At 39.3% G+C, this 26,549-nt stretch overlaps 1 protein-coding gene across 4 annotated transcripts in view; it reads left to right on the top strand.

Moving 5' to 3' along the window:
* msrb3 (methionine sulfoxide reductase B3) overlaps window positions 1-26,549 on the top strand; it is a 97,354-nt gene that overhangs the window by 19,788 nt on the left and 51,017 nt on the right. For all 4 annotated transcript variants that reach the window (XM_033038236.1, XM_033038235.1, XM_033038234.1 and 1 more), the window contains 2 exons: window positions 14,625-14,733; window positions 17,370-17,447. In XM_033038236.1, the coding sequence (XP_032894127.1) occupies window positions 14,625-14,733; window positions 17,370-17,447 (187 nt within the window). The remainder of the gene's footprint in view (window positions 1-14,624; window positions 14,734-17,369; window positions 17,448-26,549) is intronic.

Raw genomic sequence — 26,549 nt, forward strand, 5'->3', positions numbered from 1 at the left:
AATAGTTCCTGTAATTAATGTAAAATAATATTAAAATGCACTAATTTACTTAAGTTGCTGGTAATACTTTAAATCATTTCTGAAAAATTGGGATGTGTGTGTGCGCATGTGTGCACATGCCTAATATAAAGGCAAAGAAACAGCTTTAATCATCTTCATTTGTGCATGTGCTATTTGTCATGACACAGCTTAGGAATTATTCACTGGAGGTAATTTGATGCAGTCAAAAGTATATTTTGTTCCACTGTAGAGAATGTGAGCAGTTTCAGTTTAAGTAGCAAAACAATCGGGGTAGCAGATTTTTAAAACTTGTGTGCAAAAATAATAATGTATGTCCAGTACCAAAATTATTTTGAAGCATTTGAATAGTATGGGCTTTAAAAATCTGGAAGAAAAGCTGGAACCATTTCAGCAGGTCAGACAGTATCTGGGGAGATGGCAGACGAGACAGTTTGGGTATGAACGTGTCCTTACCACGAGGAAATTAAAATGTGTATTCTCACTTAAAATAACAGGCAGAAATTGATTTTAACAAAAACGCAAAGGTAAAACTGGCCCATTAGCGCAGCCCACTGATTTGGAAGAACACACACATGCAGAGGAAATATTCAAAATCAGACACAGACAAGCAAGATGCAGTTAAGGATTCGCTCGACACAGACTAATAGGGTTGTAACCCGGGGATATTCTTCTCATTCCCAACCATAGTTCAGTGGCATTGACTGGTCAACATGCTAAATATGATCTAATTATCTCATTCCATTCCTCCTGAATAGTGCAACTTTCGAAGACAGCAGTGTCAGTAAACACCAGTTGGCACATGGAGAAAGGCAAACACAGCAGCGAACTGTGAAGTCCGTGCCACTACCTAGACTTGAGTTGTTTGGTTTATGTATGACTCCATTTCATGCACTACAACCACAAGGCCAAGTTAAATCTAGAACTCCTGACGAGTTTTAAATCTCCTAGATGCATGTTCCCACGACAACTGAATCCAGCCCTGCTGTGTGAAATAACTTGACAACCTGTCTTCCTTTGATTTGACTTCCTTGGTCCCATGAATTTTACACAGTGCACAGTTCCCTGCAAATCTGGGCTCAAAAAAATTAATTTTTAAAAAGGGACAACTGCTTACAAATCAGTTACCTGGAGCCAAAGTCTTGCCATGGACTTGTTTATGCAAGTTCAAGGGCTTCAAGGTGTTAACTGATATCCTGATGCTGCCTATTAAAATAAAGTATCAGAAAAATAATTGCAGCATCTCTTTCACTTGCCTTCTTCCATCCCATCACCTGTGGAACTGTTTGGAACATGGACAGATAGTTCTAAGACATTCATTAATTACTATGATTTTTTCACATGTAATTTCCTTATTTTGGAAGGTCAATAAGGACCTTTCAGCTTTTTTCCCCCCGAAAGCACTAATGCTGTTTGAGTCAATTTCCAGGATTCAGTAACTCCTCCAAGGGGCTATTCTTCATGTTAAATGTGGACAGCGAGTCTTGGTAAGACGTTTGACTTTGAAACCAGCACAGCTGATCCAGATTATGGTCTCATTTAAGGGCCATGAATTTACCAGTAAGGATTACTAAATGGCAATCACAAGGTGGAACCCAATTTCCTGCCCCTCCCACCCAGGGGATATTAAGGCTAATTATAGAAGCAACTACTGCTGCTCTAGCAGATCTGCACAGACTGGAAATTGAACCCATGACATTTCTGAACCTTTGATTCAGCAAACCGCCTGCTTAACCAACCGATGCGTCAAGGGAACCACTATGCTGTGCTTTAAAGCTCATGGGTACATTGACCTATATATTATCATAAATGGCAGCAATACAGAGGTTTGCTTATACAATCAACTCCATCCAGTGCATATCACATTACAAACAGTACAGTAACTGAGTTAACTTTAAACTTCACATTATCTTCTGCATTCCTTCACTCTGATCACAGCTTCCAATTAAATCGTTGTTGGTCAATAATGCATTCCAGGGCCATACTTTTCAATCTCATTCTTAATGAAAATCCCACTGAATACTACGTTGTAGTTTTACATTTAACTGATTAAAGCAAAACAAACATGTATTTTTTTTGATCCGATGAAACTTTATCAAATCCAGCAGATGGCGCATGTGATTATACGATATTATCGAATTCAGGAATATTAGTTGAGATTATTCAGGCATTTATCAAAAAGTAGCTGTTCATTACAATGCACAGTAAATATAAAATAAATGGATCGGAATGAGCTCCAGTGATAAATTGCAGCATTGGAATGATTTGGAAAATAGTGGACATTCAACCACTCCCAATAATTTACTACAGGTTTTTATTTTCTCATTTAAGCATTGTTGTATGAGCTGCTATCTTCAATTACCATCACTAGTCCTAAGAGTACTTCTATTTGATTTCTGTTATGCCTCAGTTTGTTATCTGTGTCCAAGTCATGCGTTGACGAGAGAGAGATGAATGAGTAATATGACTAAATTATTATGATACAAAACACATTCTTTGTGGGGAAAGTAATACTTTACAAGAATGTAGCTGGAGTCTGAGCACATAGTTGTAAAAAAATGCGTTGATCAGTAGTTGGAATCATTAACTCTCCAGCAAGCCGCTTTCAATGCTGGAATCTTTAGTAGGCTGCTAAAAGGAAACACCACCTTGATCTAAACTCAGAAGAGCTCAGTAAAGGGAAGTGAACACTGTAAAGTTATTTTGAAGGATTTTCTGCAGCAGTCTGACCCTGCTGTAAATGCAGCGCTGCTTAAATTGCTTTTCCTATATATTATGCTTTGCTTTTACAATTATCTCCAGTCATTTGTTAAATTATTTACTACTTTGATATTCTGCTAATTAATTGCATGCTGCTATTGGGAACACCCGTTTCCTCATATATAACACTTTGCACAGATAATTTAATATGGTGAGCAGCCTGTTAGTGGGGAGGGGAGGAAAAGCAAAGTAAATTATTCATAAAAATGATTTGATAACTGAATCTTTGTCTTATTATACTTATTAACATTATGAAATGAATTCTCAAATGATCCCTTCTTTCTTACACCAGGTAAACAGCAGGTACATATAAATTTTCCTCAAAGATGTTTCTTATTAGATTTTTAGAAATCCCAATCTTTATCTAAACAATCAACTTCCTGTTACCTCGAATTTGTCTGGATATTTTGGCATTATATTGTAAATACTAGTCAATGGGCACATGAACTACTGCACAGTAAAAGAGGCAGAATGGTATTGATGCTCTGCATTGCCTGATACTAAAACTATTGTAATTAGCAGTTAACTTTTTCAAAATGCTGCATTCTGCAAAAAAAAAATAATTTTTAATCTTTTGAAATTAGGTACTTTTGATTTAAATCCTCCAACACAGAAGCTATTTTTATGCTTTTAATTGCAAAGCACAAAATGGTTCTCCATTGTGGAAACCTTCAATCTGCAGATGCGTATTGTTGAAAAAACTATGGCTGCTTATTAGTACTTTGAAAGTCACAAATGATCCTGTGTTTCCCCTCCAAACATCCTTGAAGCTGCTTTACACAAATGTTCATTGAAAAGTGTTGCCTTAACTTTCCCAATGATTTTGACCAAAAAATTGTTTGTTTTTTGAAAATTGTTTGACTTCTGTGGTAAATAGGATTGAGTATAGTTGAGAAAGTCAAATAAGTTTATTTATAATAGTTTCTGGAAAGATACGGTTGACTTGGTGTTAAAAGTATAGGGAAAAATTACTCTGTACACATCACAGTTAACTGAAATATGCTAACTGTACCCATATCTACAAACAGCCATCGCCATGCTCAATAATCTTTGAAATAAATCTTTAATAAACATGGTGAAACAAACTGTAATAAATAAAAACATATTTTATTTATAAAAACAAATTTTATTTATAATAATTTTTTGTTTATCTTGCATACTTAGTGAGGATTATCTCCCTCACACATTGCACCTTGCGGCAGGTGAGTTCAAGAGGGTAAACCTTTTTGAAAACCAGGGGAGATTAGTTCCTCTTTTGTGTTGTTCTTTAATAAAATGTTATTCTTGCAAGAAATTGCTTGAGAGTTGTTTAACTTAAGCATTCCTGTGCTCACAACAAAACTTCAGTACTTGCATAAAATCAAATCTTGTCAGTATTTTACTAATTAAGGGGGGAAACCTTGGTTAACCTTGTTATTGACCCAGTACTATAGGAATGAATAAAAGAGGAAATGGGCTTTAGGTGATTGACAAGGTAATCTGCTTCTTATTTATGAAAATATGTAAAAATGCTTGAACATAGGCAAAAAAAATCAATCTTTATCTATATGTAAACCAAAAAATAAATGACTTTATTTGGTCAGACGGTTAGAATGTTGTACGCAGAATTGACTCTAGAAGTTTCAAACCTTTATGCTACGCTGTGACTAAAGAAGCAGTATTGTTAGAACGGCAAGGTCTGTTTTTCTTTATATAACCCAAATGGCCTGTTTTCTCTTTGCTCTCCTCTCAACCTACCCCCCCACCCCCCACCTTCTTCTCCCACCCTAACAGGTTTTCAATTTCCTTGTAAGACGGGTAAATTAACAGAATAGAACTTCTGAGTATTCCGTACCAGAAACTGATATAGGGATTATGAAATATTTTGACAATGAGTTGTTGCTTCATATTAGTAAGGATAGAGGGCTTATTTATCTCTTAATTTTAAAAAAAAAGAAGTAAATGAAGTTAACAAAAAGTTAATAAATTAAGGCTAATTGGATTCCTTTAGACAGTCTAATTCATTCTTGTACAGTCAATCCACTAGGGTTTAACCAAGTAGAAAGTTGTTTTTGTATGTTTAAAATTCTAAAATGTTGAAGAAATTTTGCTAATTAGAAACTGATGTCTTACAAATGATTTGTTCTCAACACATTTAAAGCATGATATGAAGCACATTCTGGGAAAATTGTGCGATTATTCATTTAGTAGTTCTTGTTAGACTAACAAAGAAACCAAGAATTAAATCTTTATTCCTTTTAAATAAGACTGCAGATAGCAAAGATATATGGCAGTGCTCTTTCAAAGCCTGGTATAGAAATGAAGCAGTGTCACACTGAATGCAAACATTGGTCAGAGCAGCAGTCACATCAAAAGCATTTGTACAAAATTTAGAGTGAATTTAAAGCCCATTTTTCCAGTGAGACTAATGGTTTCAACTTCAAAATCAAACTTTGTAAAAAAAACCTTTTATTCTGGTCAATGAATATTTTGGTGCTTAGTCAATGTTAAACAATGTGACTTTAAAATAAGAGTCCACATTCCTTAAATGAGCTGCCAGTAACTGTGTTTGGAGCTGTTTTTATGAATACTTTGTAGTAATGACTCAAGGTAAAAGTAGAAAAGCATTCAATGTTAGGAAATTGCAATCCAATACCATGTAATTTAAACCTGCAGTTGCTTCTCTTGCGGTAAATGACATACAGATGGGCAACTGATTCTTGTAGCTTGTGTGCACAATTGGCCTTTTTATATAAATACACATTTCTCAGTAACAAAAGTATTATTTGACACAGTTTTATTTTTGTACACCTTTCCCTTTTTACACACGTTTTGCTGATGCTAATTTTTGTGCAAACTGCCTCTGTCACACAATTTGCGCACATGTTAAAAACTTTTACAACAAATAAAACAAGAGGAAAATCAAACGGCTTTCCTCTTGTGGTTACTTTCTAATTTTACCCCTGAACATTTTGCCACTCCATTTTGAGAAGGCAGAATTTCGGATTTTCTTGTGACTTGATATGTTGGGTCAGTTAGTACCTCACCAAAATCTGGACATTTTTATGCACTAATATTATCCAAATATCAGGTTATTGTACTGTAGTGGTCATCACAGTCAAACTGGATTAAAATATACATACATCAGTTTGTGAACAGGGGTGGGATTCCTGCTGTTCTCCCTAATGGGTGTTTAAACCAATTCCAACACCCTGAGCAGTCTTGCTCAATTAAGCCAACACATTCTATGTTTCAAATTTGGGATTTAATTGATCAGTTTAATAGCAAATTAAATCAAAAATGTATGTGCTAATCTATCCTGTACTTCCATAAGATTAAGTTTGGGGATATGAATATTGCATGATAAATTTACCGTAACAGACTATAGACCTGGGAATATTTGATCAGATGGTTCTTTTTTGGTTGTGTTCAGAATTTCATTGCAAGGATATATTAAAATTATATATTGCCAACATTAAATATATGGAAAATTCTAAGTGGACCCGATGAGTAAATGTTACATTCAGCGCTTTATTTAGACAAAAATGCTGGAGAAATTCAGCGGGTGCAGCAGCATCTATGGAGCAAAGGGAATAGGCAACGTTTTGGGCCGAAATCATATGTACCGAGGTACAGTGAAAAGCTTTTGTTGCGTGCTATCCAGTCAGCGGTAAGACAATACATGATTACAATGGAGCCATTTACAGTGCATAGATACATGATAAAGGAATAACGTTTCGCGCAAGATATAGCCAGCAAAGTCCGATCAAGGATAGTCCGAGGTCGCCAATGAGGTAGATAGCAGTTCAGTATTGCTCTCCGGTTGTGGTAGGATGATTCAGTTGCCTGATAACAGCTGGGAAGAAACTGTCTCTGAATCTGGAGGCTTCTTTACAATTCTATCAACTGCAGCGTGTGGGCATATAAAATATCACAAATCACTACGGAGAAGAAATATATTGAGATATAAAAAACAGCTTTGTTTTGAGCTGATTCATTTTTAGGTGTGCAATTATCTTGACTATTAGCTTCTGAAACATTGTAAATTAAGTTATCAGATAACAAGCTAACTATAAAAATCCTACTGTGTTTCACTCATTATCACTGTTAATCCCATTGACAACTGCTGGAAATGTGTCTGCCTCAAATTACAGTTTTAAAAAGTTAACATTGGCATAATTAAATGTTATTTAGAACGCATATAAGTACTAAATTGAAACATCCAAATGAACCCCCCCCCCCCCCCCCCCAATGTTCTTTCTCATACACATATCCTTCGGACAGGTTTAAGACATATTTGAAGCTAAACTTCACCCAAGGAATGCTGCAGGATTGGGTAGGAGTTTGAGAGGCTAGATTGCCCAAAGTAGGAACTGGAAATGAAGAGGGACATGGTATAAGGAAAACAGAATATATTAACAAAAAAATGAATGCAAATGATGTCCAAGTCTGTGTCACCACAATTTCCCTCTTTCATAAAGTCGTTCAGCATGGAAATAGGTCCTTTGGACCACCTCGTGCTGACCCCAATGCCCCATCTAAGCTAGTCCTATTTTCCTGGATTATGTCCATATACCTCTAAACATTTCCTATCCATGTACCTGTTCAAGTATATTTTAAATGTTGTTATTATAGCTGCCCCCACTAATTCCTCTGGCAGCTTGTTCCATATACCAACCCCTCTCTGTGTGAAATTATTGCCCCTCGGGTTCCTATAACCTTACACCTATGACCGCTTGTTCTCTATTTGTCTACACTGGGACAAGGTCTGTATTCATCCTACATATTCACCTCATGATTTTATTCACCTCTATAAGATCACCCCTCACACTCCTGTGTTCCAAGGAATTAAGTCCTAGATTGTCGAGTGGGGGCACCGTTGAGTATGGCTGCCCAGCCTGCAGCTGTCCGCCCTTTCACCCTTTAAAATTTTTAGTATGTTAAAAAGTGTTGTTTTGTCTTTTTATGTGGGGGGTGGGGGTGGGGTGGGGGGGAAGAGGGGGAACTGTGTTTCTTAGTCCCTAGCTGGTCGGAGATGTGTCTTTCCTCCGAGCCGCATCTTCGCCCCTTCCTTGCGGCCTACCAACGGGTCTGGAGTGGCGTTTCCTGCCGGGAACGGCCAGAACTTCAGCTTCGGCGGCGGCGCAGCGCTGAAGCACCATCACGTAGCGGGCGATGCCTTACCCGGGTCGCCGTGTGGTAAGTTCCGAGGTGCTGTGACCGCCGACTCCAACATCGTGGAGCTGTGATTGAGGAGCGTCCAGCTGTGGGCGGCGCTGACATTTAAACACCGCGGAACCTGGGATCTTTCGCCGAGATCGCCAGTGTCTGAGCTCCGACCAGCGCGGCCTGTGGACTTCAGGAGCCGTGGCCTCTGGCAGCAAGCGGACGTTCCAGACGCTCCAAGCCGCTGAAGAGTGTTCTCCCGACGCCGGAGCTCCATCATCCGGCGAGAGGGCCTGGACATCGGGCCGCAGTTGCCGCGACTGTGGAGGCCTCAATAGGCCCGACAATGGGTGAACAAGGGGAAGAGGACTGGAGTTTGTGCCTTCCCTCACAGTGGGAACCATTGTGGGGGGATGTTTTTATGTTTGGTGTTCAATTATTTTTTAATGTTGTGTCTTATTTTTATTGGTGTAAATGGCAACTCAAATTTGACCACACCAATTGGTGTACGTGACAATAAATGTCCTTTGTCCTTTGTCCATCCTCTCCATGCAGCTCAGGTCTTTGAGTACTGGCAACATCCTGATAAATCTCTGCACCCTTTCTAGATTAATGATATTGCCCCTGCAGTAGGGTGGTAAAAAAGGTGCAGCCTCACCAACACCTCATACAACTATAACATTTTCTCCCAACTTTGCTCAATTCCTTGACCGATAAAGGCCATTGTGCCTAAAGCCTTCTACCATCTACCACATCTTCCAGTGATGCCACTTTCAGGGAACTATTTATTTGTACTCCTAGATATTTCTGCTCTACAACACTCTCCAGGACCTTACCACACTGGAGGTCCAGCCTTGGTTTGACTTCCCAAAATGTAACACCTTGCACTTATCTGAATTAAACTTAATTAGCCATTCTTATTGCCTACTTACCCAGCTGATCAAGATCCTGCTGTAATTCTTGATAACTATCTTTACTGTCTATGATACCATCTACTTCAGTATCATCTGTAAACTTATCAGTTAACATTCTCATCCAAATCTTTGATATAGATGACAAACAGCAATGGACTTTGCACTAAACCCTGAGGCACACTATTAATCACAGGCCTTCAGTCCATAAAACAACCTTCCACCGCTTCCTAAAGTGAGGCCAATTCACTATCCAGTTAGCTAGCTCTTCCTGGACCCCATGTGATCTAATCTTCCAGAGCGGCTTGCCATTTGAAGCTTGCTAAAGTCCAATTAGACGATATCTATGGCCCTGCCCTCCTCAATCTTCTTGGTCTGTAAATTTTCAGACTGGCATCCTTTTCTGTATAATCAGAGGTTTCTTCCAACTAAATATTGAAATATAATGGAACCATTGTATTAAGTTCCCAGTAACAATCTCTGCTTCCAAAACAGTGACTCCATATCTGCCCCTGGCAACTGTTAAATTTAAGTAGGCCTTAGCATCAAATCTGTGCTTTTGCTGAGGTCGCCTATTAGGATCTGGCCACCTTATCTGGATTGCTGACTCGTGACTTTGCTACTTTGGACCAGACTGTTTCAATGCATATTTCATTGGCCTTGTTCTATACTCCATAAACTTGATCATCTAAAGCTCTGCTGTCCTTTGCCCTAGTCTATATCACGTGTGTGTTTGGTGATGTAAGCAACATCTCCTCAAGCTCGCCCACGCAGGCCAACATGCCCCATTTACGCTAGTCCCATCTGCCTGCGTTTGGCTCATATCCCATTAAACCTATCCTATCCATGTACCTGTCTAAATGTTACTTAAATATTGTGTTAGTACCTACCTCAACCACCTCCTCTGACAGATTGTTCCATACTTCTTTCACCCTTTGTGTGAAAATAAAGTTGCCCCTCGGGTTCCCATTAAATCTTTCCTCCTGTCCTATGGGTCTCGATTCCTTCACCTTGTGCATTCACCAGATCTCACAATCCACCATGGAGCATTCTCGTTATGATCTCCAGACTTTTACCCAAGTGAGGTGTCTGTGCTCCTTCAATTATGTCTGAGATGTCTGAGCATTCCTGAATGTAATTGTTCCATACTGGTTAGCCTTGCCTTCAGCTGTCAATGTCCTGACTTCTAGCATGTCTTGCCTAATCCACATCTGCTCCCTCTTGGTCCATTATGAAGCTACTCCAATTAACTTCTGTTCATTCTTTCCTGACATCTCCTTGCATAGACCTATTTGGTAACTTGAGACTCACCAACAATCTCCAGTCTTTCCACCACCATCCCCTGCTTCCTATGGTGAAGCCTATTCTACATCCAGTTAGCTACATCTCTGTGGATCCCATTTGATCTAACTTTCTAAAGCTGCCTACCATGCAGACCTTTATCAAAAGATTTGCTGCAATCCATATAGATTACGCCTCTAGCCCTGCCCTCATCTACCTTCTTGGTCTGTAACTTTTCAGGCTGGCAACGTCATCGTGACAATTCGTCCATTCAAATCTCACTGTGTGGAAAGTGGTGCCATGTTTTTTAGATAGTGTGTTCAAGGAGCAGCATATATATAAGTGGAAGGGATCAAGGGATACATTGTTTTGGTGCAAGAGGTGAGAAGAGAAGTAATTGCAGATTACTCAGTCCATGATCACTTAGGAACCACACCATTGACAAAAAAAACGTCATTTGCAGGAAATTTATAGTTCCTTCCCTAAGCAGTAAAATATTGTCAAGTCAGGCTGATGAATGCTGCTTTTTAAGGAAAGCACTCTGCTCCAGGATCATGGAAAATGAATGTCGGGTTTGACTGCAGGTCATGGATCAATATGATTTTTTTCTTCGTACTTTCCCACAACTTTGAATACAATCAGGCATTTTAATATTTACTTTTATGAACGTCACTAATATTATCAAGTATCTCACTTTGCTTCGCATCGTAGAGCCTTGACTTTAAAGCAGGAGTTCACTTTGGAGATGTGTTCAAAGCTTATTGTCTTGTTGACAATAAATCAAGTCTTATTGTCAAATGCACCAGTGTGTATTGAGCAAAAGTGTATATTGCTGTGAAATTGGATCGGATCAATTATCGCTATGTGGAATGATTTTCGTAGCCACGTATATGCAGTTGGACTGAGAAAAGCTGGAGTAGATGATAAATTTGGCAACAAGATCGAGGGTAACTCCCATGCCTCCTGTAGTTGATATTGTGGAAAACGTCAAGAGAAAATCTTGAGGCCATCATGGTGGCGCAGCGGTAGAGCTGCTGCCTTATAGTGCCAGATACCCGGGTTTGATTCTGACTACGGGTAATGTCTGTAGGAGTTAGTATGTTTCCCCCATGCCCACGTGTGTTTTCCCAGGGTGATCTGGTTTCCTCCCACACTCCAATGATGTACAGGTTTGTAGGTTAATTGGCTTTGGTAAAAAATTATAAATTGTCCCTAGTATGTAAAATAGCACTGGTGTACTGGGGATCACTGGTTGGTACCGACTTGATGGGCCGAAGGTCCTGTGTCCATGCATTATCTCTAAACTAAACTAAAATCTCAGAAGATAAACACCAAGCACTGACTCAGTTACAAAAATAAATACTTTTAAATTTGGTTTTTCATTCCCTCTTATATTAAAGAGATGCACCAAGCTACAATTCTTGCATATTTCATGTGGAAACAAGCAGAATTCTGAAAGTACATGTTATGTTACCTTGAATAAATGTGATATAGACATATTCTGGGTGTATCTAAATTCAGTGTTTCATGCAGAGAAGGAAGGTCTGCCTAGTTAATAATACTAATAATAATAATAATAATAATACACTTTATTGCCATTGTAAATACATACAACAAAAATTTCGCTGCCCGAGCAGAGCTCCAACATGAGCTACGAACTGAATATTTTTTGTTTTCTAACTTTCCTTCAATGATCTATTTCAGCAGCATGATACACTAAAGTAATTACAATTATTTCAATGCATACATAGAAATTGTGCCATTTAATTGCATGTAAAATACAAGCTTGGGAAACTGACATTTACAGTTAGAACTCAATAATGGCTGATTTGTATTTTCCATATTAATTCAGATTTGGATAAGTTTATTGCTGTATATCCCCGGGTGCAATAAAATTCCTTGTTTGGATGTAGTTCGTAGAGTCCACAGCATACATGAAAATGATAGATACAACAATAGATACAATGATGGATACAAAACAGCAGAATGGTGTAAGGATTGGAGTGCAATCTGACGTAGCATGATATTTCAAAATCTATGTTTTCTTTACAGTAGTTCAAAGTTTTCATTTCTGCATGTGAGTGTTTGCACTGATCAGTGCTGTAGGATTCACTAACTTTCTGTTTGCCATTAAACATGCCTAATCAGTAATGGCTATTTGGGGAAAGGCCAGCCAACCAGGGTTCCTTGTGCAGCTTGCTAGTCAGTGACCACACTATGAAGGCGTATGTGGTTTGGATGGGAAGAGAATTGGACACAGCTAAGTGATGCACTCATAGATGAATAGCCAGAGAACACTTTATTTTACGAGAACTGGCAATTTAACATTGAAAGACTGGCAGTGTAGATGGAACAATTGGAATTATTGCCTTAAGGAGAGTTAGAATAAAAATAAAACTGGGGACAAGATATCTGAAGGAAACATTTGTTTAGTGTGGCTTTACGTTGCTGTAACTGACTAAACAGCTCCTTTTCAATCTGTCTATATATCATTCTGTCTGCTAGGGTGGCCTGATACAAAGCACATTTGTATTCAAACGTATTGTTATTGCTGAGTAATTGGACATGAAGTTTTCCACAGGATCTAATGTAGATGATGGTTGTATGTTCAGGTATTCACATAACAGTAATGGACATTGCAGTTCAATCAGCCAAGTGAGCTCCACTCATTAATTGACTTTCATGAATTGTGGATACAAGCCACATTATTTTTAAATGTATCCCTTTAAAAGCCACTTTAAAAGTACGATTTGTAGTGGGTCAGAAATATTCCCAGAATAATTGGAGCTGCAGGTGAAATGAAGATTTTTTGAGGCCAAATGTATGTAGAAAGTGTGTGGAGGAGGTGGACCATTGCAATAAAACAACTTCTCCCTATTAGTGTATGAAATCTTTGTCATTTTAAAGGCACCATACAAATAAAATTACTACTTGGATGATGTCCCTGCCTCGTTGCAAAAATAGTAGATTTAATTTGGTGGCATTAGAATTTCAAGGTCTTGTGGTGTTATATATAGTCAAGCAAAAATAGAAGAGAGTGGCATTAATGCTTCGCTTGGATGAGATCTGTTGACATTCTGCATGGATTAAAAATTGGTGGAAATGGGGGAAGCAGGCAGCATCCTAGGCAAATCCAAAAAAGATGAAGTGGACTAAAGAAATATTAGGACAGGTTATAATTGAGATTTTATCTGTTACATTAAAAATTTGAGCCAATTCATTGTGTTATTATAGAAAAAATGAAATCCCAGGGAGAATTATTAAAAAATTAGAATGACCATTATCACTTAAAAAAAATTATTTCCTACTTAAAACTTTGTTTGTTCTTTACTGCTTGATTTTTGTGAAATCTTAAGAATTCTGGTATATGTGGCTGGGGCTGACAGAAATTGGGGAAAAATCAAGAGCACAGTTTAGTTTAGTTTATACCAGATTATGATGTAAAAAGGCAGCTCAGATATCTTTGGCTTTGGCATTAAGCAGCTACAAAGATTTATTCGAATAGTTTAATGGAAGTAAATTAAAACTTCATATTTATTGTATAGAATGAACTCTCTCTATTCATTACAACTAATCATAAAACTACAAGGAAAATGTTTTTTTAATATTTTGAACAGTTTTGTATTATATGCCTGCACTTTTTAAGAAATGCCCGCAATCATTCTGCCATTGGGATTATTCTGTGTGGTGTATCATTTGCCCATTGACCTGTAATTTGACTGAGTTATTAAATATGTAAAGTTGGAAGCATTGTTTTTATCTAATGTTCTGTGTATAAACCTAAAGCACCTACGCACTGCTCCCAAGTTGCTTGGTTGGTTTCCTAAATGAAGGCAGACCTGTCCTGCAATCCAAGCTGAATAATATACATTTATCCATTTATCTTTCAATCCAGTGGGAAGCTCTCGTGCTTGCTTGACCAGGAAAGTCCAATTCTGTGATGTTTTGTTCAAACTCACTCAGTGAGACCTGGCAAGATGCTGACAGACGATGTCACGTGACACCATTATCCCATTTGTGTCTTAATTTCCACAAGGATTGATAAATTTGAAATATTACCATTAATCCATTTTGTCTCACCTCGCCGTAACACTTTGAACTCATTATTTTGTACCAGTCTCTTCAGGGACCAAGAGATGCTTTGGTGATTTTGGAACAAGGAAGTTAAAATAGTCTGCTTACAACCAAGCGAGCTCCACTCTTTAATTTTAATGTGTAGTTCACAGTTTTGCACTGTTGTTATATTCTCACGCAAGATCGATGTACACACAGTGAAAGCTTTGGCTGCTACACATTGTCACAACACTGGGATCACATCGCTCTTTTGCAGCAGCCTTGACTTGTAATTGAAGAATAACCAACAATATTCTCCTGCTCAACTCCGCATTGCTTTAAGGACTAGTTTGGCAATTGAAAAATGAGTGCAGTCGCTATGCTGTGGCCATTAGCCAAAGTAATTATTCAGCTTTTAACCTGGAGCGCTCCTTCTCCCACATCCTCCCTCTCCAGGTTCATGTAGGGATAAAAAGAGCTGCAAGGTGGCCTTCCCACAGCAGGAGTTGAGGAAACGCTTGACAGCCCAGCAGTACCACGTGACTCAAGAAAAGGGGACGGAGAGGTATGACTTAACAGAGTGAAAAAAATGTAGAGCCTGAATAATGTGGTGTCTGTATTTTGAATGATTAATGGGTGCTGAAGGGACCAATATGGTTTGGCCACTTCCATTTCACATTAGCTTGAAGGTATATGCCATATTAGAAAAATGCAGAACAGGAAAATGCCCTTTGGCCCACAATGTCTGTGCCAAACATAATGCTAAAATAAACTGATCTCATCAGCCTACACATGATCCATATCTCTCTATCCCCAGCAGATCAATGTGCATATTTAAAAGTCTCTTAAATGCCACTGTTGTATCTGCCTCTGCCAACACTCCTGCCAGTGCATTCCAGACTTTCACTGCCCTCTGTGTGTTTAGAAAAAGGCCCCATACATCTCCTTTAAACTTTGCCCCTCTCACCGTAAAGCTACGTTCTCTACTCCCTCTACAAATCTGGCATCTAATCAATAGTTCCAATGTTTGTAGGCACGTGCCATGTGCACTGTAGTCCACTTACTCAAGTAAACAGCAGACAAACGTCTAATCTCTGTAGATACAGCTCTTCCTGACCACATTAAACGATGGGGTCTCTGAGATCAACACTTAATCACTTCAAGATCTTTTTTCATTATACACCCATACCTTCCCCAACGGTACAACTAATATTCATCTATATCTGCCTGGATAGGGTGAATGTGGAGAGGATGTTCCCACTAGAGGGAGAGTCTTGTACCAGAAGCCATGGCCTCAGAATAAAAGAACATCCCTTTAGAAAGGAGATGAGGAGGAATTTCTTTAGTCAGAGGGTGGTGAATCTGTGGAATTCATTGTCACGGAAGGCTGTGGAGAATGTCAATGGATATTTTTAAGGTTGAGATTGATAGGTTCTTGATTAGTAAGATGTCAAGGGTAATGGGTAGAAGGTGGGAGAATGGGGAAAGATAGAGCAGTCATGATTGAATGGTGTAGTAGACATGATAGGCCGAATGGCCTAATTCTGCTCCTCCAATTTATGAACTTATGGAACTGCAGGTGCTGGGGTTACAAAAAAAAGAGTAAGTGCTGGAGTAGCTCAGCAGGTTATGTAGCTTCTCTGGAGAACATGGTTTTGGGTTGTGGCCCTTCTTCCATTTACACATTTTGGAGGACAACTGAATATTTGCACCCAGTTGATGTGTTTAACATCAGCCTTTTTTCCCCCCTCCTTTTTAATTTGACGGTTTAAACACAAAATAGAGAGCAAATCATGTTTAGAATCATGTTTCCAAGTCTTTTCTATTTTGAGAATGTCCTCCGCTGTGTTTTTAAACCTCGTGTACACGAAGCACTGTAGTAGTTTGACTGCGTCTTTGGAAGTCTCTCTCTAGATACTAGAATAAACTAAACACTGGGGGAAGTGGACCACTGCCAGAGCAGTTTGAAGGTGATCATTGTGTGTTCAGAAGCTGGGCTGCCAAAAGAAGGTTGTGTAATTAAGACCTTTTTTTTTTTTTTTGAAGCACATATGGAGAAAGTATTTATTGGCTCATTTGCGGTTGGAATGTCAAAAATGTTCAATAACTGCCCGCGCATGTCTTTAGTCCCTGGAACCTAGCCCTCAATGTGTTCTTTTTACAAACCTTTCTCTCGTCCAAGACAGTATTTGGAGAATAAATGGAGCCTCTCAGCTGATTTTTAGTGCTGAGTTGACAAGCTAAGGATAACCATTTTGTCAAGTTTATACAGTACACCCTGGCACATGCCTTCTGGAACATTAAATCCAAATTTATTAGTGATGTAACTGCTTGTTCCCATTTCAAAGAACTCTTTACAATGCATGGGGTCCCAGTTAATGGACTATACTTTCTTCCTGTCACAATATATGATTTGAATTTACTGAAAGTGAATCATCGACACAGTAAAGGGCCTGTCCCACTTGGGAGACCAAATCCGCGAGTTTGCCCTCAACTCATACTCGCAGCATGGTCGACACGAGGTCGTAGGAGGTCTTCGTAACTCTCCTTCATGCTTGAGAGTGGTCTAAACGTACTCGAAGCCTCAGCTAGGTTACGGCGTTTTTTTCAATATGTTAAAAAATGAGTTAAAAAAGGTCGCCATGGAAATAATCGATACTTTTTTTACTCGTAGGTTTAGTGGTAGTAGGTCGGCATGTTAGTCGTAGGTAATCGAGGGTAGTCTAAGGTAGTCGTAGATAGTCTTCATCATAGTCGAAGGGAGGTCGAAGGAGATCGAAGGTGGTCGTCTTCACTCTCCACTATTCGGTGTCCAATTTTCCCGAAGTTAGTCTTCTACATAGTCGAAGGAGGTCTTCAACATGTCATTTTTCAAACTCATCTAAACTTGCCAATTAGGTCGCCCATGTAGGACAGCCCCTCAACTCCAGAAGTGCATTGGCACAGGTCCTTAACATTTACTCTCGGGTTCTCGACCAAATAACATTTTGCTACACAGCAAACTGGCAGAATGATTCTGTACAAATGCAAAGACTTCTAGGTATTTTTTAAATCTATTTGTAAAATGGAAACTTGCAGGAGAGGTGTGGAGAAAGAAACAATGGTGGGTGCACAATCTATAGCTTTTTCAAATAAAATGTATACTTGTTTGTAATAAAATAACATTTTTATTAATTCTATTCACTATATTTTCCCTTTTAGTGCATTTACAGGAGAGTACACTTTATACAAAGACAAAGGGACCTACAATTGTGTTGTTTGTGGGACCCCCCTATTTGCGTAAGTACAAAAATGTACCTATGTTGTATTTATTAGGCAAATTAATTATTTAAAACCTTACAGTAAATTTGCACCATGTGATGAAACCAACAATTACATTGAAAGATAGGCACAAAATGCTGGAGTAACTCAGCGGGTCAGGCAGCATCTCTGGAGAAAAGGAATAGGTGACGTTTTGCTGAGTTATTCCAGCATTTTGTGTCTATCCTCAGTGTAAACCAACATCTGCAGTTCCTTCCCACACATTACATTGAACGGTTGTGCAATGATTGTGCTCTTATGTTACTCTGATCCCACATTCAGGATAATGGCTGTAATTGTGGTGCACAAGAGCAACTTGGGAGATAAACACACTAATACATAAACATCACACACATACATAAATACATTCAAGTCAAACACGTGTAATAGAGAGAGCAAAGGGGGAAATATTGTTCTCAGTATGGTAGTGCATCAGTTCCACAAAGTCCAATGCCCACAATTGGGTAGTGGTGAATTGGACAGTACCCTAGTCTATGGAAGGACTGTTCAGAAGCTTGATAATGGGGAAGAAGCTGTTCCTGCGTCTGGTGATGCATCCTTTCAAGCTGCTGCACTTTATGCCAGATGGGAGCTATGAGAAAAAGGAGTGGTTGGAGTGGGATAAGTCTTTGATTATGTCGGTTGCTTTTTCGAGTCATAGTGAAGTGTGCATGGAGTTAATGGTGGCAAGTCTGGTCTGTGTGATGGATTGGGCTACATAAACAACTAGCCGCAATTTTTTGCAATCTTGGGCAGAGCTGTTTCCAAACCAAGATGTGATGTGACCCAACAGTATACTTTCTATGGTTTGTCTACAGATGTTTGTAAGAGTCATTGGAATTTCCTCAGTCTCCTCAGGAAGTAGAGGCATTGGTTTACCTTCTTGCTGTCGCAAGACTCCTGTTTATTGGCAATAGCTCTGCCTACATTACTATAATCTCATCTAATCTCATCTCCAAACTGCTGGACCTAGAACCTGGACCTTGTGGTTGGTACAAAACAGATCATTGGTTATTTTAATGCAGGGGACTTGAAACTCTCAACCATTTCCACTTCGTCCCCATCAATGCCGATTGGGGCATAATCGGTTCCTTAATCTTGTAGACATTGAAAGAGAGGTAATTGTTCTGACACCATGTTGCTAAGTTCTCTGCCTCCTTCCTGTGCTCTATCTTCTCATTGCTTGTGATTCAGCCCACCACAGGTGTTATCATCTGCAAACTTGGAGATGGAGTTAAACATGAATTTGACCGTACAGTAAGGGGTATGAGAACGCATACTTGTGAGGCACCATGCTGAGAATTATTGTGGAGAGGTGTTGTTACCTATCCTCATTGATTGTGGTCTGTGGATCAGAAAGTCAAGGATCGAGCAGCAGAGGGAGGTGCTGATTCATAGGTCCAGCAGTTTGGAAATGAGGTTAGATGAGATTATGGTATTGAAGGCAGAGCTACAGCCAATAAACAGGAGTCTCACTGGGCGATCGTTCTGCGGAACACCTTCGCTCAGCCCACGTGAACCAACCTGATCTCCCGGTTGCTGGACACTTTAATTCTCCTTCCCATTACTACACAGACCTTTCTGTCCTCGGTCTCCTCCATTGTCAGAGTGAAGCTAAATGCAAATTGGAGGAACAGCATCCCATATTTCACGAGCAGCTTACAGCCCAGTGGTATGAATATTGATTTATCTCACTTCAGGTAGCCCCGGCATTCCCTCTCTATCCCTCCCCCACCCAAGTCGCACTAGCTTCTCATTTTCACCCTACAAACAGCTTACAATATCCTGTTTCCTTTATCATCATTACTTTTTTGCATATTATTTATTCATTGTTCTTTATCTCTCTACATCACCGTCTATATCTCTCATTTCCCTTATCCCTAACCAGTCTGAAGAAGAGACTCGACCTGAAACGTCACCCATTCCTTCTCTCCAGAGATGCTGCCTGTCCCGCTGAGTTACTCCAACTTTTTGTGTCTATCTTTGGTTTAAACCAGCATCTGCAGTTCCTTCTTACACAAATAGGAGCCTTGCTTTGTGGATGTTACAGAGATGTGTTTAGGGCCAGGGAGATGGCTTCTGCTGTGGACCTATTGTGACAATACTACAAGTTAACAAAATTATATATTAAGAAATATTAACGCTAAACAAAAGCGGGCAAAGGATGTAGTATTTACCTAATGCATCTCCATCTGCTTCTCAAATGCATGGAGTAGTTGAAAGGAATGTTATAGGTTGAGAATAACACTGTCTGGATTATTGCTGTTTCCCCTTTCAAATATTAAGGGTTCAGCAGCAAGAGTTTAATCGATATTGAAATTTATCTTGATTTAGTAATATATAAAATCTTTTCATTTAAAAGCTCTTGGCCTTTAGATTTTAACTGCACTCTGTATTCACCAAATTTGCTGAGAAGATTTATCAGTGAAATAATATGGAGATGCAAGGAACCACAGATGCTGAAATCATGAGCAAGATATAAAGTGCTGGAGTAACTCAGCGTGTAAAGCAGCATCTGTGGAAGGAATAGATTGGTGATGTTTCTGATCGGGACCTTCTTCAGACTGATTGGTCTGATTCATCAGACTGAAGAAGGGTCCTGACCCGATTACATCGCCTAGCCATTCCATCTACAGTTGCTGCCTGACCTGCTGAGTTACTGCAGCATTTTGTATTTTGCTCAATTAAATAATATGCTTGTGTATGAGTAATGTTTGTGGTTTGGATTTGATATGCCTGACTTTTGACATGACCTTTCTATTATGTTTGCATAGTACGAGCAATGAATCAGCCACTTCTTCTGTACGATCTTCATGTATGTTTCCGTTTGAAAGTCATCTTTGGGATCATGAATGCCCCTATGTTTTTTTTGGGGGGGGGAATATGCCAAGTGTCCCTGGAGCTCCATAAATCTGTACACTCACATGCGTGGTATGATTTGCACTACACGTTGTCTGGAATGCTCTTTATCTAAACTAAAGATTCCATTCATTTACGTTTTTAGCTGGTGTATATCCATTGACATTGGATCCAGTAGATCGATGCACTGTACATTAGCAGCAGTCATGATGCCTTTATGTATGATTTAAAAAAAAACACTGTACCAACTGGATCTGAGGTATCACAACATACTTAAATTTGGTTGAGGGATGGCAAAGATTCTCCTTTGTGGAATTGTGCGAGACAGACACACATGCAGACACAGGCACACACACATGAGTATAATTATATCAATTTTGTGGTGCCAAACGATATAGCTGATTAAACAGAAACACCTTGGTATGGTGTAATTAAGTTAACAAAAATGCTAACTTGACGATTTTCCTGTAATTAATAATTTGCCGAAACCTCAATTAAGTTACCATAATAGTTTTGCAGTTCTTCATTATGAAAATAAAAATGCAGCAAGCTACATTCTAAATTGCTGTTGCCAACCAGAATCTGATATATTTTCAGTGATACGAAGGCATAAATTATTATTTGAAATTGTAATAATAACTGCCCAAATATTTACATTTCACTCTGCAATGTCACATGCTATCTTCCATCAGATTTTGGTGTTGATAAGTATTTTATTTTGCACCCCGTCATTATTTCTCAAGGCCACGAGTGCAGATAAGTGACCTCCACAGCCAAACATCTGATAACTGCTTGTGTTATGAAAGTTTAAATGGAAGATAGACACAAAATGTTGGAGCAACTCAGCGAGACAGGAACATCTCTGGAGAGAAGGAATGGGTGACATTTCGGGCCGGGTTCTTGAAGGGCCTCGACCCAAAACGTCACCCATTCCTTTTCTCCAGAGATGTTGCTTGTCCCGCTGAGTAACTCCAGCATTTTGTGTCTACCTTCCATTTAAACCAGCATCTGCAGTTTATATATCTTTTATTCATTGTTCTTTATCTCGCTGCATCAACGTCTATATCTCTCATTTCCCTTATCCCTAACCAGTCTGAAGAAGCCTCGACCCTTATACAATTGCACAATAGTTAAGTTACAGTACTGGTCCTATTAATCCAGAGGTGCAACTTTGAATCTCCCCACAGCATCCGATTAAACATCTCTAGACTTTTTTTTAATAGCTAGTCTTATTGTGTAGTCTTATTGGTGAGTAATTGGGGGATGTGCAGTAAATGACAACCTCATCCTGTGAACAACTAATTTCTTAAAATGCCTCCTGATCTACTACTAATATCCCAAGGAGGAAAGGAATTGAACTCAATTAAATTAGGAAACCATAGGCTTCCAATTCTCCAAAATAATAGATCAACCACATTGGCTGTTACCTTTCATTCCAAATGCCGATTAATCAATGTGGGTTTCCATTGGTTTTTAGAATGAAATGTTCTACTTTCTGAACTTCTTGTATCATGATTTTATGATGACACATCCCTATGCAATATAATTTTTAGAATATCTTAGATATATATTGCTGAGTTTGTTTGGTCTGGATCCACACACATTTCAGTTGGAGAGCATGTGCGTCTATGCCTGTGTTTTCAATATGTTTCAAACTCATTAGCTAGCTATCTGTTATTCTTTCCATTACAAACCTATTTACCCACTTATAACTATCTAAGCACAAGTCAAAACAAACTCCAATCACTTTATCTCAAATCTTGTCACTTGGGATAAGACAGGCTTCTAAATATAGTAAATGGGAAGGAAATGAGATTGAAAAGCCTGCACACAGACAAAAACACTTTTGCCATTATTGATGAAGATTTGTTGCACAATAATTGCAGATCTGTCAGTAGAAATAGTTGTCAACGATTGTTGAGGACCCCATTAAGGGCTGGGAAATTACAGAAATACTTAATGAGGATTTAAACTCGGTTTTATTTTGCAAAGGAAGATGAAAGAGATACTCATTTTGACGATTGCCAAGAAGCAGACAGCAGCGGAAAACTAACAACCGATACATGTTGACAGGTTGCTGGTACTGGTGTGGCAGGAGAGCTATGCTGGAGTCATTCTTTATCATTTATAACATTTATATTTATCTACAAGTAGGCAAGATTACTTGTGTTAGTATGAACATTGTCTGTAGGTGGAAAATACACATGAGTATGTATTAGGGATTGGTAGATAGTTTGGGAGGTGCTACCACTAGGGAACTATAAGTTTGTGAATAATACTATGAAAGGAATTGTGTCCATGTAAAGTGGAGATACCCTGTACTTCATCTGATATTTATTCTTTAATCAATATCACTAATATAGATTAGCATCGAATGTTATTTACTCATCATTAGAGATAAATTATGCCGTGCAGTTAAGAATTGTCTTCGAACAGTAGATTGCATGATTTTCAGGTGTTTAGGTGCCCATTGAGACATTTCGCTCTGCTTCTATTCCCCAGGGTTAAATTCCCTCCAAATCGGCTCAAGAGTATTGCAATACAGAATATTGTCTGCACTGAGTTTTTCATTGTGTTGGTTTGGGAAAGTACAGTTATTGTATAGACTAGAGCAACAAAACTATATCATCCCCTTCGAACACTGCTATTTAAAGGATCAGTGCTGGGGCTGCTTTCTTTGCTGGGATATGTGTGCCTAAACTACTCTGTCTGCAGAGGTCAATGTCCAGGTCACAAAGCTCTCAACGCTTGGCTTATTGCAGGCTGCTGCTGATCTTTCCATATCCCAGCTTGCTGCTCGCTACTGGGGATAGAGCCTTTTCTGTTGCTGCTCCGGCACTCTGGAACACCTTGCCGTTGCACATCAGACAGGCCCCCTCACTGTCCATCTTCAAATCCTCCCTAAAAACATATTTTTATTCTTTGGCTTTCGACACTGGCTGAGGCATTGCTCCTGTTTTTAGTGCTTTTAATGTCTTTTAATTTTTAGTGTGTTTTTTATAGTCCTTCGTTTTACGGTTTTTAATGGTTTTTAATTGTTTGTAATAGCTTTTTGTTCATGATTTCTCATGTACAGCACTTTGTGGCAACTGTAGTTGTTTAAAGTGCTTTATAAATAAAGTTATTATTATTATTATTATTATTACTGCTTTAGTGAGGGCATGCAAACTCAAGGAGAGAAAACTCCACCTATCTATATCTATCTATCAGAACCAGGCAAAGGCATTTGTCTGCATGGCAAGCTCGGCAAAAGTCTAGGCATTGGCAGATTTCCCTTGTTCCTCTACAAAGACATATCTGCAAACCTCCTGCTGGGAGTGCCTGACTCTAGGTGTCGGAAGGAACTGCAGATGCTGGTTTACACCGAAGATATACACAAAGTGCTGGGGGTATCTCAGCAGGTCAGACAGCATCTCTGAAGAAAAGGAATAGGCGATGTTTCGAGTCGAGAACCTTCATCAGACCAAACATCACCTATTCTTTTTCTCCAGAGATGCTGCCTTACCTGCTGAGTTACACCAGCACTTTGTGTCTATCGTTTTGTAGGTGTTGGGGATCTCCATGACCCTGTCTCCAACATCTCTAAGTTTGCAGATGAAATAGCTGGGTGGCAGCGTGAGCTGCAAGGGGGATGCTATTGAAGCTGCACGGTGACTTGGATCGGTTGGGTGAGTGGGCAGATGTATGGCAGATACTGTATAATGTGGATAAATGTGAGGTTATCCACTTTGGTGGCAAGACCAAGAAGGCAGATTATTATCTGAATGGTGTCAGATTAGGAAAAGGGATGGTGCAACGAGACCTGGGTGCACTTGTACATCAGTCACTGAAAGTAATCATGCAGGTACAGCAGGCAGTGAGGAACACAAATGGCATGTTAGCCTTCATTGCAAGAGGATTTCAGTATAGGAGCATGGAGGTCCTACTGCAGTTGTAATGGCCCAGTGGCGACCACACCTGGAGTATTGTGTGCTGTTTTGGTCTCCTAATTTGAGGAAGCACATTCTTGCTATTGAGGGAGTGCAGCGCAGGTTCACCAGGATGGCAAGACTGAAAACGGTGGGACGGTGTTGGAGAGGGTCAAAAACCTAAAATTCCTGGTCGTGCATATCTCTGAATATCTGAAGGGCGACCACGGTGGCACAGTGGTGGAGGTGCTGCCTCACAACGCTTGCAGCGCCAGAAATCCGGGTCCAATCCCGACTACGGCTGCTATCTGTTTGGAGTTTGTACGTTCTCCCCATATACAAACGTACAAACTCCGTACAGATAGCAGCCATAGTCGGGATCGAACCCGGGTCTCCGGCGCTGCAAGCAATGTGAAGCAGCACCTCCACTGCTGCGCCACCGTGGCTGCCCTTCAGATATTCAGAGATATGAACGACCAGGAATTTTAGGTTTTTGACCATCTTCACCACCGTCCTACCAATGAAGACACGTTGTGGATGTACCAGGTCAAGGTCATTGGAGCACATAAATAGCTAAAACATGGTGAAAGGTCCTCTTTTAGGCCTATAAGGTTCACAATGACAAGAAAAAGGAGTCCAATGGATTTGCATGTTTTGAAGGAGGGCCCATTGTACTAAAATACAGAAACACGCAAGGCAAAAATATACAAGACAGCACCAGATGTTGTGTCCAAAATTTGGCTTAAGCACACAATTTGGTGGTTGCAGATTCTTGGATTGCGCTAAGGAGAGCACACCAAAATAAATTTTTACAAGGTTAGGTCTATTGGAGTAGTTTCCTGGAAGTACTGAATGAAAGAATTAAATGAAGAAAGTTTTCTAGTGTTGGTGCCGGCAAGAAGAAATGAAACATCAGTGACAGTAACAAGGGAAAATGTAAAGGTTCCTTGAAATGCTATGTTAACCATGGATCATCACCTCTGATTATTTGACCTTGTGCTCAAATAAATACTATAAAAAGTGGAAGAGAAAGGTGATTTGATTCTTCCAGGCATTGCTGCAAAAAGAGGCCACGTGCCTGGTTGAAATTCACCGTTTTGCACTTTCCATTGAACTTTGGAAATGAGCTATTTTGCCTGTTTGTTTTTGCACACATCCCACATCCCAGAAGTATTGTGCTGAAGAAAACCAGTGGCATGTATTCAAATTTCCAACCCTTGTATCTAAGAGCTTGGTCAATGATTCTGTGAAATTTGATAAGGGTTAGGTAATTGGTGTGGCTTGGGAAAGGAATTTCAGAATCTGGTACACAATTGACTCTCAATATTGGAGTAAAGTCTTGCACGAAAGAAATTTAAAAGGACCGAAACATAAATGCTGCTGGTATTACGGAACTCTGTGGTTATTTTGAAGGTCCTTTTCTAAATTTAGAAAATCTTTTCAGATTCAAACCATGCATATCCATTTTGAGTTTTCTCTAGGAATGTGGCTTTATTTCAGCATACCCCTGGTGTTCATTTCCAACATGGTAATGTACTGTACCAAAATGCTTGGTTTGAGCTGTAGTTATGTAGTTCCATTAACTTTATGCTTCTGGTAACTATGAAACATTTGCTCCAAGATCTTTAATAATACATCACTTGATTTAAAAAAAGGTAACATTTTATTACATTGTAAGTGGAGATGCAATAAAATTGTGGCAAAGTTGGACTTCTGGAAATTAATCCTGTTATTTTTGCTGTAGATCAGGGGGGAAACATAGGTTGGCTGAAGCTCAAAATTTGTATGGAATACTATTATAACCTTTGAATGCACTCTGGTTTTATCTATCACTGAGGGGAAAGGAGGTTAATGCCTCATTCTCAGGTAGTTTAATACATTTTATTGAAAAGCCTTTATGCGTGTAACATCCTCTAACTGGGTTCCTGCTGAGCAATTCTTGTATCTTGCAGTGGCAGCTGTGGACAGATATACAACTGAGCGTTAATGTGTGATATAAATCTGACCAGAGCATGCTCACTAATTGGTTCGAGAGTCTCATACAGACAATGCTGTCTTATAACAGCTTGCATGGATAGGCCTAGTCTGAGGGTTAATTCTGCTTGACAGCACATCAGCAGCATCTTGAGTGTAATTACCCAACAGCAGTTTTCCCACAGCTGAATGGAGAGCTTCAAAGACTCCTGAATTTACAGCCAGTATTAACTTATATCTGAAACATGATGTTCCCACAAGGGCAGAATTTTTTTTTTAATGTATAAATTGCCTAGCCAGTTAACCATGCAACAAGTAGTGAGGGGGTTGGAAATGACAT

The sequence above is a fragment of the Amblyraja radiata genome, chromosome 19, assembly GCF_010909765.2.
Source record: "Amblyraja radiata isolate CabotCenter1 chromosome 19, sAmbRad1.1.pri, whole genome shotgun sequence".
Classification (NCBI taxonomy): Eukaryota; Metazoa; Chordata; class Chondrichthyes; order Rajiformes; family Rajidae; genus Amblyraja; species Amblyraja radiata.